The sequence below is a fragment of the Bufo gargarizans genome, chromosome 3, assembly GCF_014858855.1.
Source record: "Bufo gargarizans isolate SCDJY-AF-19 chromosome 3, ASM1485885v1, whole genome shotgun sequence".
NCBI lineage: Eukaryota > Metazoa > Chordata > Amphibia > Anura > Bufonidae > Bufo > Bufo gargarizans.
The window spans coordinates 262103010-262116845 of record NC_058082.1 but is presented as its reverse complement, the minus strand read 5'-3'; the positions used below and the strand labels follow the sequence as shown (position 1 = coordinate 262116845).

The window sequence follows — 13836 nt, the reverse complement described above, 5'->3', positions numbered from 1 at the left end:
AAAACTGTGCTAAAACAACACTTTTTTTTGGGGTCACCTTGCCCCATAAAGTGTTATAATGAATGATCAAAAAATCATATGTACCCAATAATAGTACCAATAAAACTGGCACCTTATCCCCTAGTTTCCAAAATGGGATCACTTCTTGGGAGTTTCTACTGTAAGGGTGCATCAAATTGGACATGGCATCTAAAAACCATGTGGAGTTCCTTTTCTTCTGTGCCCTGCCATGTGCCCATACAGCAGTTTATGACCACATGTGGGGTGTTTCTGTAAACCGCAGAATCTGGGTAATAAATATTGAGTTTTGTTTGGCTGTTAACCATTGATGTGTTAAAGGAAAAATTGGATAAAAATGGAAAATCTGCCAAAAAAGTGAAATTTAAAAATTTCATCTCCATTTTCCTTTAATTCTTGTGGAACGCCTAAAGGGTTAACACAAGTTTGTAAAATCGGTTTAAAGTAACTTGAGGGGTGTAGTTTCAACAATGGGGACATTTATGGGGGTATCCACTATGTATGCCCCACAAAGTGACTTCAGACCTGAACTGGTCCTTAAAAAGTGGGTTTTGGCAATTTTCTAAAAAATTTGAAGAATTGCTTCTAAACTTCTAAGCCTTCTAACTTCCTAAAAAAATAAAATGACATTTCCAAAATGATGCCAACATAAAGTAGACATATGGGGAATGTTAAGTAATAAATATTTTGAGGTATCACTTTCTGTTTTAAAGGCAGAGAAATTGAAATCTAGAAAATTGCGAATTTTCCATTTTTTGGGGGGGTAAATTGGGGATTCTTTCATGAATAAAGGTGAAATATATTGACTCAAATTTATGACTTTCATGAAGTACAATGTGTCACGAGAAAACAATTTCTGAATGACTTGGATAAGTAAAGGCGTTCCAAAGTTATTACCACGTAAAGTGAGATATGTCAGTTTTGCTAAATTAGGCCTGGTCAGGAAGGGGGCAAATGGCCTAGATGGGAAGTGGTTAATATACCATATTTAGGCTGCAGTACCAGTTTGAAATTGGGGAGCAGGCGTTGCTGCAAGGGCTGGGTGCAGGTGGTCAGTATGTAACGGTCATTGCTTCCCCTGTAAAGCTTTTATTAAAGTTCTCCTTTTCACCTACCAATTAGAATAGGTAATGTGCTCGCTGTCGCTTGTTTGTGTTTGTTCCTTTTATAAACGGGTTATAAGATGTGCTGCATCTGAGCAGGTCATTCATATGCTCGTATGTTAATGTTTACTGGCACCTGTATTGCAGACTTTTTGCTCTGTTGAGCCTAGATGATTTTTGGAAGATATGTACACGTGGACAGGAATCTGGCTCATTGTGAACTTCTATCTTTACAGGCTGTGCATGAATCTATGTACACTTAATGCATTTTTATTGTTTTCTAAACTGTTCGCTTTGATGCAAAACTGCACAGTGACCCCGATGATTGTAAAGTGCTGGATACCATTTTGCCGGGTGTCTGCACACATCAGTATGAAGTTTTATTTTATTTGTTTGTTTGTTTTTATTCAGAAAGCTTTTTGGTTGTGAAATTTGACAAGTGCCCTTGTTAGGAAAAATGTGAATGGATTTTTATTAAGAATACATTGTAATTTGAAATGTAAGTGATGTGAAGACATTTTCATTTCAATTTGCGATTTAAGTGTAACCCCAGTATCCTAATCCAGAAATAAGTTTACAACATAGTGTTTGTTACTCAAGGGTAGGATTTTCTACGTGTGTGTGTGTGTATATATATATATATATAATGTATGTATTTTATTGACCTCACTGTTTTTTTCCACGTAGCCTGCGGACCGCTTTAAATTTGCACCAGAGATGGACACCTATGTTGAAGCATTTCTGGAAAGTTGTGATGATGCTGAGAAGCAAGCGACTGTTCTTATTGGCTTTTCCTCATTAACTAACCAAGGGTACCCAGTGGTGCCCAGTACATGGAAGGTGATAAAGCATGTAAAACCAGCTGCACTGCAGAAATATATTGACTGGTTGAAGAGCATGTTTCTTATGCCAGACACTGATTCTCTCCTGGATTTCACCACCAAGAGACAGAAGGAAAACCAGGACAATCCATACACGTGAGTGTGTTTGTTTGTTTTTCCCCAGTGCATGCAGTGAGCTATGAGAATACTCCTACTTGTTCAGGTCCTTGTTTCTCTTAGCGTTAGTTATTTATTCTAGTATTTAGTGCTTTTGGATAACATATAGGCTTTTCTGAGACAAGAAGGTATTCAGATCTGTTGTCACTCCCCCTCCCTCCATTGGCGAGCCATAGAAAACGCCTCATATAGAAAGGTTACAGATTCTGCGTCTAGTAACCGCACAGAAATTAGCTTTGTTGAATGGGGCTAATCTGTGTGGGAATCTTCGGTATATGAAAACTGCAAATCCTCAGGTCAGCCTCAGATTTCTGCTGCTGATTATCTGATATTCTGTGTGGGATTTTTCATTGGGAACATAGCGTTAGTACAAAGATCCACAACCTCCAGTGCTCAAGCTGTTCTGAAACTACAGCTTCCACAATGCAGCTGAGCTTGCTGAGAGATGTAGATGTACCGCAGCTGGACTGCTCAGGACCCCCGAATTAGTATTTAAAATCTTTGACGAATCATGACATAATAACTCAAAATTGGTAAAGACAAAATGATTACTATTATCTGATTATTTGATGTGGTAATTAAACTTTCTCGCCCATTTTCCTTGGGGGACACAGACCTTGGGTATAGCTCAGCTCCCTAGGAGGCGTGACACGAAGTAAAACTGTTAAGCCCCTCCTCCATCAGCTATACCCTCAGCCTGGAGATAGAGGCTACCAGTTTTAGCTTAGTGTCCAAGGAGGCAAGACACTCCCTGCTACTGCAGGGCTGTTTTCTCCTTGTTATTTTTACTTTTTCTTCTAATTTTGTTATTTTATTTTTTCCTAGGGATACCAGAGACGCATTAGACCTCTCTGCTCTCCCGGGGTTGAGCTGCGCCAGTGCCAACTTATCTGCACTGCTGCCTCCCCCACAGAAGCAATAGGAGGATCTGGGCAGCAATGGCTCCCCTACATCCCGCCAGCTAGGGGGTCGCCCGCACGCCAAGCCCCTCTTCCAGCTTCCTGCCACTGCGGTGCCAGTGGCTGAAGGGGCGACCCTGCTGGAAAGGACTGAGGGTGAAGACGTCGGACGGTGAGATGGCTATTCCAGCCCATACCCCGTCCCTATCTGCAGCATCTACCCCTCTGGGTAAGGGGGGCACCCGTGGTCGCTCATTCTGAGCGCTCATCTGCAGGACAATGCAGCACAGCAGCATCCTCAGCACCCCCACGCCGTTCCCCCCCACGCTGCTATCTTTCTCCCCCCCCCTCCCCCTCATTCGGGGCTGACTCCATTTTTCTCTTCTCTCTCTCCCCCTTCCCGCCGAGAACGGGGGGCGGGGCTTAGCGGGCCCGGCAGGGGGCGGGGCTTACGCGCGCGTCATTTTGGGGGCGGAGCTACGTTCTCCTTCACAGGAGACATTTCAAGCGCTGGAGGGGGCGGATCTTGTTCCCCGTGCTTTCTGCTGAGGTTTCCCGCGCTTCCTCACTCCTGACAGGAAGCTGGGACACGGTGGGGGACTCTAACCTCCTGTGTACATCGCTCGGCTTCTGTGGGCGCTCTCTGCTGCTCACTGCTGTTCACTGCTTCTCTGCTGCTGCTGATCTGGGCCATCTCCTGACGTTCTTCTGAGGCACTGGTAGGACAGTTAACCCTCTCCTAACCCTCCTGGTCATAGCTGCTATAACCCTTTGTGGTCTCTATATTAGAGTACAACCACACTTCAGCATGTCCGATCCCACAGGTGCCCCCAAACCCTGGTACCATGCCTGTACCGCCTGTAAGGAACTTTTTCCGCGTGGGCAATCTGAGCCGCATTGCCTTGCATGTCAGGCCCCGGTGCAGGGCCCGCTTCCCGCTGCGCCCCCCGGTGCCTCTGAACCCCCTGACTGGGCTAGGTCTCTGTCTCAGGCGGTGGAAAGCCTTACACACGTAGTGGGCCGTCTCGTGGATAGACCGCCTCTCCCGCAGGCTGCCACAATCCCTGTCGCACCCGCTGGGACTACCGTTTCTGCCGCCCCCACTGGTTCCCTGCCTCCCAGCGAATCTTCCAGGGCCCGGCATACTCAGAAACGTTCAAGGGTTGAGCGCACATCTTCTCCAGATGCTTCGCTCTCTCCGCCATGCGTGCGAGCTCAGTCAAGTCTATCCTCTCAAAGGGATACGCTTTCTGAGGGAGAACTGGCGGATTCGGACGTGGACATGGACTCAGAGCTTCCGTCCAAATTGGCGTCCGCGGTGGGGCATCTTGTCACTAGCATCCGTGATACCTTTCAGCTACACGATGACCCCCCCAGCTCTGAACAGGCCGGCGTGTCCTTTCTCCGCCCCAAACAGGCCTCCAAGGTTTTTCCCATACACGCTGATTTTTCTTCTGTGGTATCCAAGGCTTGGACTCGGCCTAACGTCCGCTTTATTACACCCAAAAAGCTGGACATTTGTTATCCCTTTCCAGCGGATTCTGTGACCACGTGGACATCCCCGCCTAAGGTTGATCCTCCCGTGGCTCGCCTGTCCAAAAGCACTACTATTCCTGTACAGGACGGATCTTCCCTCCAGTCTGTTGAGGACCGTCGTACGGAATCCCTCTCCAAGGCCATATTTACTGCCTCTGGTTCGGCCCTTAGACCGGTCTTTGCCTCCGCCTGGGTTGGCAAAGCGGTCTCTGAATGGGGTTTGCAACTGGAACGGGAGTTAGGGTCGGACGTCCCTGTTCAGGACCTCCGTTCCTTAGCCCAACTAATTGTTCAGGCCGGAAAATTCGTCTGTGAGGCCTCCCTTGATGCGGGTGCCCTCATTGCCCGTTCCTCTGCCCTGGCAGTTTCTGTCAGGAGGGAACTCTGGCTGAAGGTTTGGGCGGCGGACGCCGCTTCCAAACGCTCTTTGGCCGGCCTACCATTCACGGGTTCCCGCCTGTTCGGAACCCGTCTGGACGAACTTATATCAGAGGCCACGGGTGGGAAGAGTACTCACCTCCCCCAGTCCAGGCCAATGGGCGCCCCCCGTGGTCGCGCTGGTTCGTCCCGTTTTCGGTCCTTTCGCAAGCCCACCGGGTCTAGACCCGCGGCCAGTTCTTCTTCCTCTGGCCCAGCCCAGGATAGACGCAAGAGGCCGTTTTTTCGGACGCAACCTACCTGGCGCAAGTCCCAGCCTGCACGGGCTCCCACAGGCCAGCAGCCCTCTGCCTGAAGGTGCGCCCCCACCCACCCGGGTGGGGGGCCGCCTTCTCCTATTCAGGAACGTATGGCGGGCCCACATCTCAGACGCATGGGCGCTCGAGATTGTATCTTGCGGATACAAAATCGAATTTGCGTCCATTCCGCCAGACCGTTTCTTCCGATCCCGTCCTCCGCGAGATCCCGTACGAGTGGCCGCCTTCTTCGCGGCCATTCACTCTCTAATGGACAAGGGTGTCGTCGCCCCCGTGCCTCCGACGGAAAGGTTCAGGGGGTTCTACTCGAACCTCTTTGTGGTTCCCAAGAAGGAAGGCTCAGTGCGTCCGATCTTGGACCTAAAACGCCTGAACCGTTTTCTCCGACTGCAGAGATTCCGGATGGAGTCTCTCAGGTCCGCAGTGGCCTCCCTGGAAAGAGGGGATTTCATGGCCTCAATCGACATTCAGGATGCATACCTCCACGTTCCGGTTGCTCCATGTCATCACCGCTTCCTGCGCTTCGCGGTGGGGGACGATCACTTCCAATTCGTCGCCCTTCCCTTTGGTCTGGCGACGGCTCCTCGAGTGTTCACCAAGGTCCTGGCCCCTGTCTTGGCCCTTCTACGTTCAAGAAGTGTTTTTCTTCTCCCATACTTGGACGACATCCTGGTCAAGGCACCCTCCTTCTCTCAGACATCCCGCAGTGTGGAACTCACTCTGGAGACCCTGACGCGGTTCGGTTGGATTATCAACCACCCCAAATCTTCCCTTACCCCCTCCAGACGGCTGATCTTCCGGGGGATGCTCCTGGATACAGAGTTGGCGGAGGTCCGCCTTCCGTCGGACAAGCGTCTGGCCCTTCGCGGGTCGGTTCGCAGTCTCCTTCGTCATCACCGCCCTTCCCTCAGATCCAGCATGCGGTTGTTGGGAAAGATGGTTGCCTGTTTCGAAGCGGTGCCGTTCGCACAATTCCGATCCCGCACCTTTCAGAGGGCAATTCTGTCGGCCTGGGACAAATCACCGAGGAGTCTGGACAGGACCTTTCTTCTGCCTCCCCTGGCTCGGGCTTCCCTCGGCTGGTGGTTGCATATCCCTCTAAGGGGGAAGTCCTTCCTTCCACTGAACTGGCTGGTGATTACCACAGATGCCAGCTTACGGGGGTGGGGGGGGGGTTTTCCCTCCCCGGTCCGTCCAGGGCGTTTGGTCTCTATCGGAGTCCAGACTTCCAATCAATATTCTGGAACTGAGGGCGATTCTTCTGTCCCTCAGACACTGGACCCATCTGCTGAGGGGCCACCCTGTTCGGATCCAATCGGACAATGCCACGGCTGTGGCATACATAAACCATCAGGGAGGCACTCGCAGCGCTGCAGCGATGCAAGAGGTGACCCTCATTCTCCTCTGGGCGGAGACGCACGTGCCGGCCTTATCTGCGATTTACATCCCGGGGGTGGACAACTGGGCGGCGGATTTCCTCAGCCGGTCCACCATCGACCCGGGAGAATGGTCCCTGCACCCAGAGGTGTTCGAAGCCCTTTGTCTTCGCTGGGGTCGCCCCGACGTGGACCTCATGGCCTCCAAATTCAACCACAAGGTCCCCCTATACCTGGCCAGGGCACGGGACCCGAAGGCATACGGCGCCGACGCGCTCGTCCTTCCGTGGCGCGAATTCTCCCTTCTGTACGTCTTTCCTCCTTTTCCCTTCCTGCCACGGGTTCTTCGGAGGATCGCGGCAGAGGGCGTCCCCGCGATTCTAATCGCCCCGGATTGGCCCCGCCGGTCTTGGTACGCCGACCTAATGTTGCTGTTGGCAGACGCACCGTGGCCACTGCCCTCCAGGGAAGACCTTCTCTCTCAGGGACCGATCTTCCACGAGCATTTAGGCTCGCTACGTTTGACGGCGTGGCTATTGAGACCGCCGTCTTAACGCGACGGGGTTTCTCCGCGGACGTAGTCCGCACCATGATCCGGGCTCGTAAGCCCGTATCCTCTAGGATCTACTATCGGGTTTGGAGGTCCTATCTGGGGTTCTGTGAGTCCCGGAGCATCCCACCTCTCCGGTTTTCTCTTCCCACAATCCTGTCCTTCCTCCAGTCGGGTCTGGACCTGGGGCTGTGCCTCAGTTCTCTGAAGGGTCAGATTTCGGCGCTGTCTATTCTTCTCCAGCGTCCCCTGGCCCCTCTAGGGCCAATTAAGACCTTTTTACAAGGGGTGGCTCACTCTGTTCCGCCGTACCGCCCTCCAGTTCCTTCCTGGGACCTGAATGTGGTGCTCTCGTCGCTCCAATCAGCCCCCTTCGAGCCTTTACGGGAGGTCTCCCTTCGCCTTCTGTCCTGCAAGGTCATCTTTCTTGTGGCCGTCACGTCTCTCCGACGGGTGTCGGAGTTAGCGGCTCTTTCTTGCTCCGAACCTTTCCTGATCTTCCACCAGGATAAGGTTGTGCTTCGGCCTGTCCCGACTTTCCTGCCAAAGGTGGTCTCCGCCTTTCACATCAATGAGGACATCGTCCTTCCGTCGCTCTGTCCCTCTCCTTCCCACCCCAGAGAACGGGAACTGCACCGTCTGGATGTGGTCAGGGCGTTGAGGATTTACTTGGAGGTCACCGGGTCCTTTCGGCGCACGGACTCCCTGTTTGTGGTTCCGGAGGGTTCGCGCAAAGGGTTGGCGGTCTCCAAGGTGGCTATTGCCCGTTTCATTAAACTGGCGGTGTCTGAGGCTTATCGAGCCAAGGGCAGACCTCCGCCTTTCGGCGTCACTGCTCATTCCACCAGAGCAGTCGGAGCTTCCTGGGCGCAGAGGCATCGGGCCTCGGCTGAACAGTTGTGCAAAGCAGCCACTTGGTCCTCTCTGCACACTTTCACAAAGTTCTATAGGGTGCATACGCATGCATCAGCGGATGCTGCTTTGGGCCGCCTGGTTTTGCAGGCAGCGGTTTCCTGATGCTCTGGTGGTGTTCCGCCTTGGGTTTGTGGTCCCTCCCTTCTTGGACTGCTCTTGAACGTCCCAAGGTCTGTGTCCCCCAAGGAAAATGGGCGAGAAAAGGAGATTTTTGTATAACTTACCAGTTAAATCTCTTTCTCGCTCTTCCTTGGGGGACACAGCACCCACCCTTCTGTGTTTGGTTACAGGGTTATGGTCTGGCGCCCCGTTGGGTTGCTGGCTGGTTGTTTCCGTTATTGGTTGTTATCCTTTCACTACTTGGACACGCAACTGGTAGCCTCTATCTCCAGGCTGAGGGTATAGCTGATGGAGGAGGGGCTTAACAGTTTTACTTAGTGTCACGCCTCCTAGGGAGCTGAGCTATACCCAAGGTCTGTGTCCCCCAAGGAAGAGCGAGAAAGAGATTTAACTGGTAAGTTATACAAAAATCTCCTTTTTCCAATATCTGGGTATGTGCAGATGCACAAAATCCACTGTGCAAAAAAACGGCATTCTGTGACACCACCAAAAACTGCTAGTGATTTCAGCCTGTCTCCATTGACGCCAGTGAGGAAAGCAGCTAAGTTCCCCTTTAAAGCAGCAAGGCTACTTTCACACTGGCGTTTCTGGGTCCACCTGTGAGATCAGTTTCAGGGCTCTCACAAGCGTCCCAAAATGGATCAGTTCAGCCCCAATGCATTCTGAATGGATGAGGATCCGCTTAGAATGCATCAGTTTGGCTGCGTTTGGCCTCCGTTGCGTTTTTTTTAGACTGTCACTAAAACGCAGCGTTTTTGTGACCGTCTGACTATGCGGAACCTAACGGATCCATCCTGACTTACAATGTAAGTCAATGGGGACGGATCCGTTTTTCCCTGACACAATATGGTGCAATTGAAAACGGATCCGTCCCCCATTGACTTTCAATGTAAGTCATGACTGATCCGTTTTGACTTAGACTTTTTTTTTTTTGTGAATAATGCAAACGGATCTGTTATTAACAGTTACAAGCGTTTGCATTATTCGTGCGGATCCGTCTGTGCAGATACCAGACGGGTCCGCACAAAATGCCAGTGTGAAAGTAGCCTAACGTGAAACTTCTGGAGCAGATTTCAAATCACGTGCACACGGCGCTATACTTCTCATTGACGTCACCTCTTTTTACCCTATAGAGATGCGGACATGAACGGCTAGATCGCCGCTAGCATGTCCGCAATATACAGGTCCTTCTAAAAAAATTAGCATATTGTGTTAAAGTTCATTATTTTCTGTAATGTACTGATAAACATTAGACTTTCATATATTTTAGATTCATTACACACAACTGAAGTAGTTCAAGCCTTTTATTGTTTTAATATTGATGATTTTGGCATACAGCTCATGAAAACCCCAAATTCCTATCTAAAAAAATTAGCATATTGTGATAAAGTTCATTATTTTCTGTAATGTACTGATAAACATTAGACTTTCATATATTTTAGATTCATTACACACAACTGAAGTAGTTCAAGCCTTTTATTGTTTTAATATTGATGATTTTGGCATACAGCTCATGAAAACCCAAATTTCCTATCTCAAAAAATTAGCATATTTCATCCGACCAATAAAAGAAAAGTGTTTTTAATACAAAAAAAAGTCAACCTTCAAATAATTATGTTCAGTTATGCACTCAATACTTGGTCGGGAATCCTTTTGCAGAAATGACTGCTTCAATGCGGCGTGGCATGGAGGCAATCAGCCTGTGGCACTGCTGAGGTGTTATGGAGGCCCAGGATGCTTCAATAGCGGCCTTATCACAATATGCTAATTTTGAAGAACCTGTATATGTCCCATAGCTCTGAGTGGTTTTGTTGAGTGTCAAAAGTGATGATGGATAGATAGAGAGAGAGATAGATATCTATCTATCAGCCTGGTAAGGAGCCCAAGGGGCTGTACTAACTGTTCTGGAGCCCAGTCATGCCCCCCTGTGAAGGAGCCTAGCACCGCCTGTGTCCCGTAATCTCCTCCTTGCTCAGTGAGCTTGCGCATGCGCAGTTCCTTCCCTGAAGCTGATACCAGCACAGGGAAGGAACACTAGGCCGGCACTGCACATGCGCGACCAGGCTGACTTACATATATATAAAATAATTTTTTACACTCAATAAAACCACTCAGAGTTATGGGACAGGTATATTGCAGACAATCTAGCCGTGCATGTCCGCATCTCTATAGGGTAAAAAGAGGTGACAGAATCCTTTTAAAGGGGTTATTCGACCCCTAAAATGCCCCCCCCCCCACCCCCACCCCCAAATTCCCGGGTGCCTCACACACAGTGTACTTACTTTGCTCCCCAGCACCTGCGTCACTTCTGAAGCCAGCACAGCCGCCACTGCATCTCCTCATCACAAGTCACAAGGATGTTCTAGCCAATAGCAGGCAGTGACTGGTTACGGCTAGGGAGGCTCGTCCCCGTCATCGCCTACTGTTGGCTAAGACTCCTCTGATCGCAGCCCCCCTCACGCCATATGTTGTAATCGGCGCAACAGGGAGATGCAGAGGCGGGTGCCGCGGAGTGAGGTAAGTACATTGATTCCATAGTGGATTTTAACTATGTGAACATATCCTCTAGTATTTGTTAATCTTTTTTTTTTTCACCCTTTTCCTTTAGAAAAGACCAATTTGTATTTAGACTGCGAAAATGGATTATTCCTCGCCTTACCAGCATTATTGACAATCGCCAGGTGACGCGAGAAGAGCACCAAGTGATGGACATTGCCCGGTACGTGGAATAGGTTGATGGCTCCTGTGTCCTTTACCACTATATTAAACATTTTCTTTTCACAAGAGTGGTTTATTCTACAGTTGTTGCGGATGAGCAAGTGCCTGAATCCATGTTGATGTTAATTTTATTGTATGCAGGTTTATATTGTTCCATGCATTCTTTGATGCAAAAAAAACGATCTCGGATATTCCGGAAACAGAAGCACGTCTGTCTGTGCCTTTGGATGACAGTACACGGAAACATATCGCCGACACTTTTTTTAGGTAAGTGAAGTGTGTGTCAGATTTTAGTGTCTGCAGAAGGAACACTGCAAATATATCTTGATATTATTTCTCCCTTTTGGCTTTTTGAGGCCAAATATTCATTTTAGTGAACACAAAAGAGAAGAACAGGCCATAAGATGCAGCAGAAGCTGTGCTGGAGACTAGGAATGAATGCCACACAAGTGTGTTATCTGCTTAGAAATCCTCTACAAGATAAACCTGAACATTATAGGCAATATAAGCTCCGCGCACATTAGGGTGGGAGCAAAAAGGGAAGCTTCATAAGCTAAATGAGTCCTATCGCCCAAAACAGTACAGTAACATGCTTAAAGAGAACCTGTCACCATAAAAACCATGAACTTCTTGCGGCATGTTATAGAGCAGGAGAAGCTGAGCAGATTCAGTAAAACGTCACAAATTCCTGCTCACTCCTGGCCTTGAAGTCAAGGATTCGGTCCGATCAGTGACGACAAGAGCCGTCTCTCTGACGTCAAAGCCCCAAATGAGTAGGAATATGAATGTATAAATTACAAGTTTGGCTTAATCTTTTCATGGTGACTGGTTCCCTTTGAAACATTTTTGTGTCTTTCGACTTCTTTCAGAAACCATCGGTTAAATGGTTAATTGGGAGTTAGACAGCCAGCATGACGGTCATGATTTTCGCCTTTTGTGTACCTCTCCCCAATATTGCTAGTGCATATGTAACATTATGCTCAGCCTGCTTTTTCTATGCTAGGAGACGAAATTCCCCCAGCACCTCTGCCCCTAAATAAGAGATGATGACCCATACCTTAGAACTGATAGGCATGGTCTGGATATGATTGTGGATTTGTCCAGTAATGTAACTTGATGCTTCAGAGCCCCAAGCAAAATCTTTAGAAGGACCCCAGCCACCATGTGCCACTTATAGGTTAGTGGGGCTTTTTGTGCCCTCTTAGGTTCCAGGACCCAGGCGAAGCTGCAACCTCTGCACTCCCTACGCTTTCCCCTGGATAAGCTTTCTTCCCAGATTTCTGCAAGACTGCTTCATGAGCATTGTCCGTTTTTTATTTTATTTATTTTTTAAGCTCTGTTTTTAGACTTTTTCAGAAGTATATGGAACCTCTGTACACTCCACTTTTGGCCATTTTAAAAGGATAGGCTCTAAATGGCCATGCAGTACACGCCGTGGCATAAGAAACCCCCAGCATGCTTTTCACTTGGCTGTCCGGCTATGGGCTATGTAAACGGTGCAGTGCCGCGGCCGCCCTGTCCATGGCGGAGCAGGTCCAGCACCTGCGTAGATGAGGATGCAGTCTTGGACAGCTTAGGCTGTTTTATTTCTCATTGATCAGCCAGGCGCGCCTTAACAGCAGCTCAGGTGAGCTAAAAGCATGCTTGTGGGTTCATTGGGCCACAGCATGCACTGTATGACATTATAAAGTGCCAAACCCTTCAAAGTTCTCTTCTTTTCAATAGGTTCGATTTGTGTGATATATTGAGAAACTGGTTCCTTGAAAATTGCCCAATAAATGTTCCTACATTTCCTTCCAGCTTGTTGCTTAATCTGAATGGTATGGCTGTGTTAGGAGAAGGTCATCAAGGTGAAGCATTAAATGAAAGGCGCGCGGTTGGAGTTACTGCCGATGGCAGCTTGTGGATTCATTGCCTGGTCCGTTACGCAGACATGTTACTCTCACGTGGAAAAGCTGTGAAGGCTGTTAAGCCATTTAGTGAAGAACACACAGACGCCTGGGCTCGGTAAGATGGCTGCAACCAATTAACGACCAAGTACCCTTGTCATCCACTGATGTTACACTGTTTACTGTATAAATCACGGTTCCAGTTTAGGTTTCTTTCACAGTATTTTCTCATTTTAGATATATTTATGAAGCTAGTAAACCAAAAAGAATAATCCACTCCACTGTGACTTAGCTTTAATAGAAGGGGCCATAGTCTTGAGCAATTTGAGCTAATGATCATAGATCTAAAGTCGATTTTTGTTCAAAACCTTTGATTTCTCATTCGTATCATTGGGGGAGACAGTCTTGACCTTGGGTATAGCTATTGCCACTAGGGGGCGACACTAAGCAAAAAAAAAGTGTGAGCTCCTCCTCTCGGCTATATCCCTCCTGCAGACACTGAGCTAATCAGTTTTAGCTTAGTGTCCGTAGGAGGCAGACCTCCCTGCTTTGCAGGTCTGCTGATTTTTATTTATTTTTTTATTAAATTTTTTCTTTTCATTTAACATTTTTCTCTTTTTCTTTCCTTTAGCTGGCTGAGGGCAGTCTGCAAGCTGCCTGCGTTCCCACACAGGAGACGGGAAACCAGGGGGGTCCCCCAAACCCCCTGCTCCTTCCCGTGCTCCAGAAGAAAAGGAGGACCAAAGGTCCCTGTAAAAACCTCTGTCTCCTGCCAGCATTCGGGTCACCACAGCCACCCATGCCGCAAGTCCCCTCTGTTCTGGTGTAGCTACCCTCACCAAGGGGCCGCACATCGAAGGTGGTGACCCGGCTGGAGCCAGAGGGGGCAGAAAACGCCAGACTGGTGAGTATTCTTTCAGGGCCCCTCCTCCCTCCCGCTCCTCAGGTTTTTTCATATGAATATCTTCTATGGAGGCCGACTTACCTCCTCCACCTGAGGCCTCAGTTTCGTCAGGTGT

The 13836-nt window shown here is 49.0% G+C and overlaps 1 protein-coding gene across 1 annotated transcript in view; it reads left to right on the top strand.

The window, feature by feature from the left end:
• The window catches only part of MYBBP1A (MYB binding protein 1a), an 85356-nt gene that overhangs the window by 22362 nt on the left and 49158 nt on the right, over positions 1 to 13836 (top strand). Inside the window, exons 9-12 of the mRNA XM_044285210.1 lie at positions 1809 to 2098; positions 10819 to 10929; positions 11070 to 11195; positions 12729 to 12935. Of these exons, the coding sequence (XP_044141145.1) occupies positions 1809 to 2098; positions 10819 to 10929; positions 11070 to 11195; positions 12729 to 12935 (734 nt within the window). The remainder of the gene's footprint in view (positions 1 to 1808; positions 2099 to 10818; positions 10930 to 11069; positions 11196 to 12728; positions 12936 to 13836) is intronic.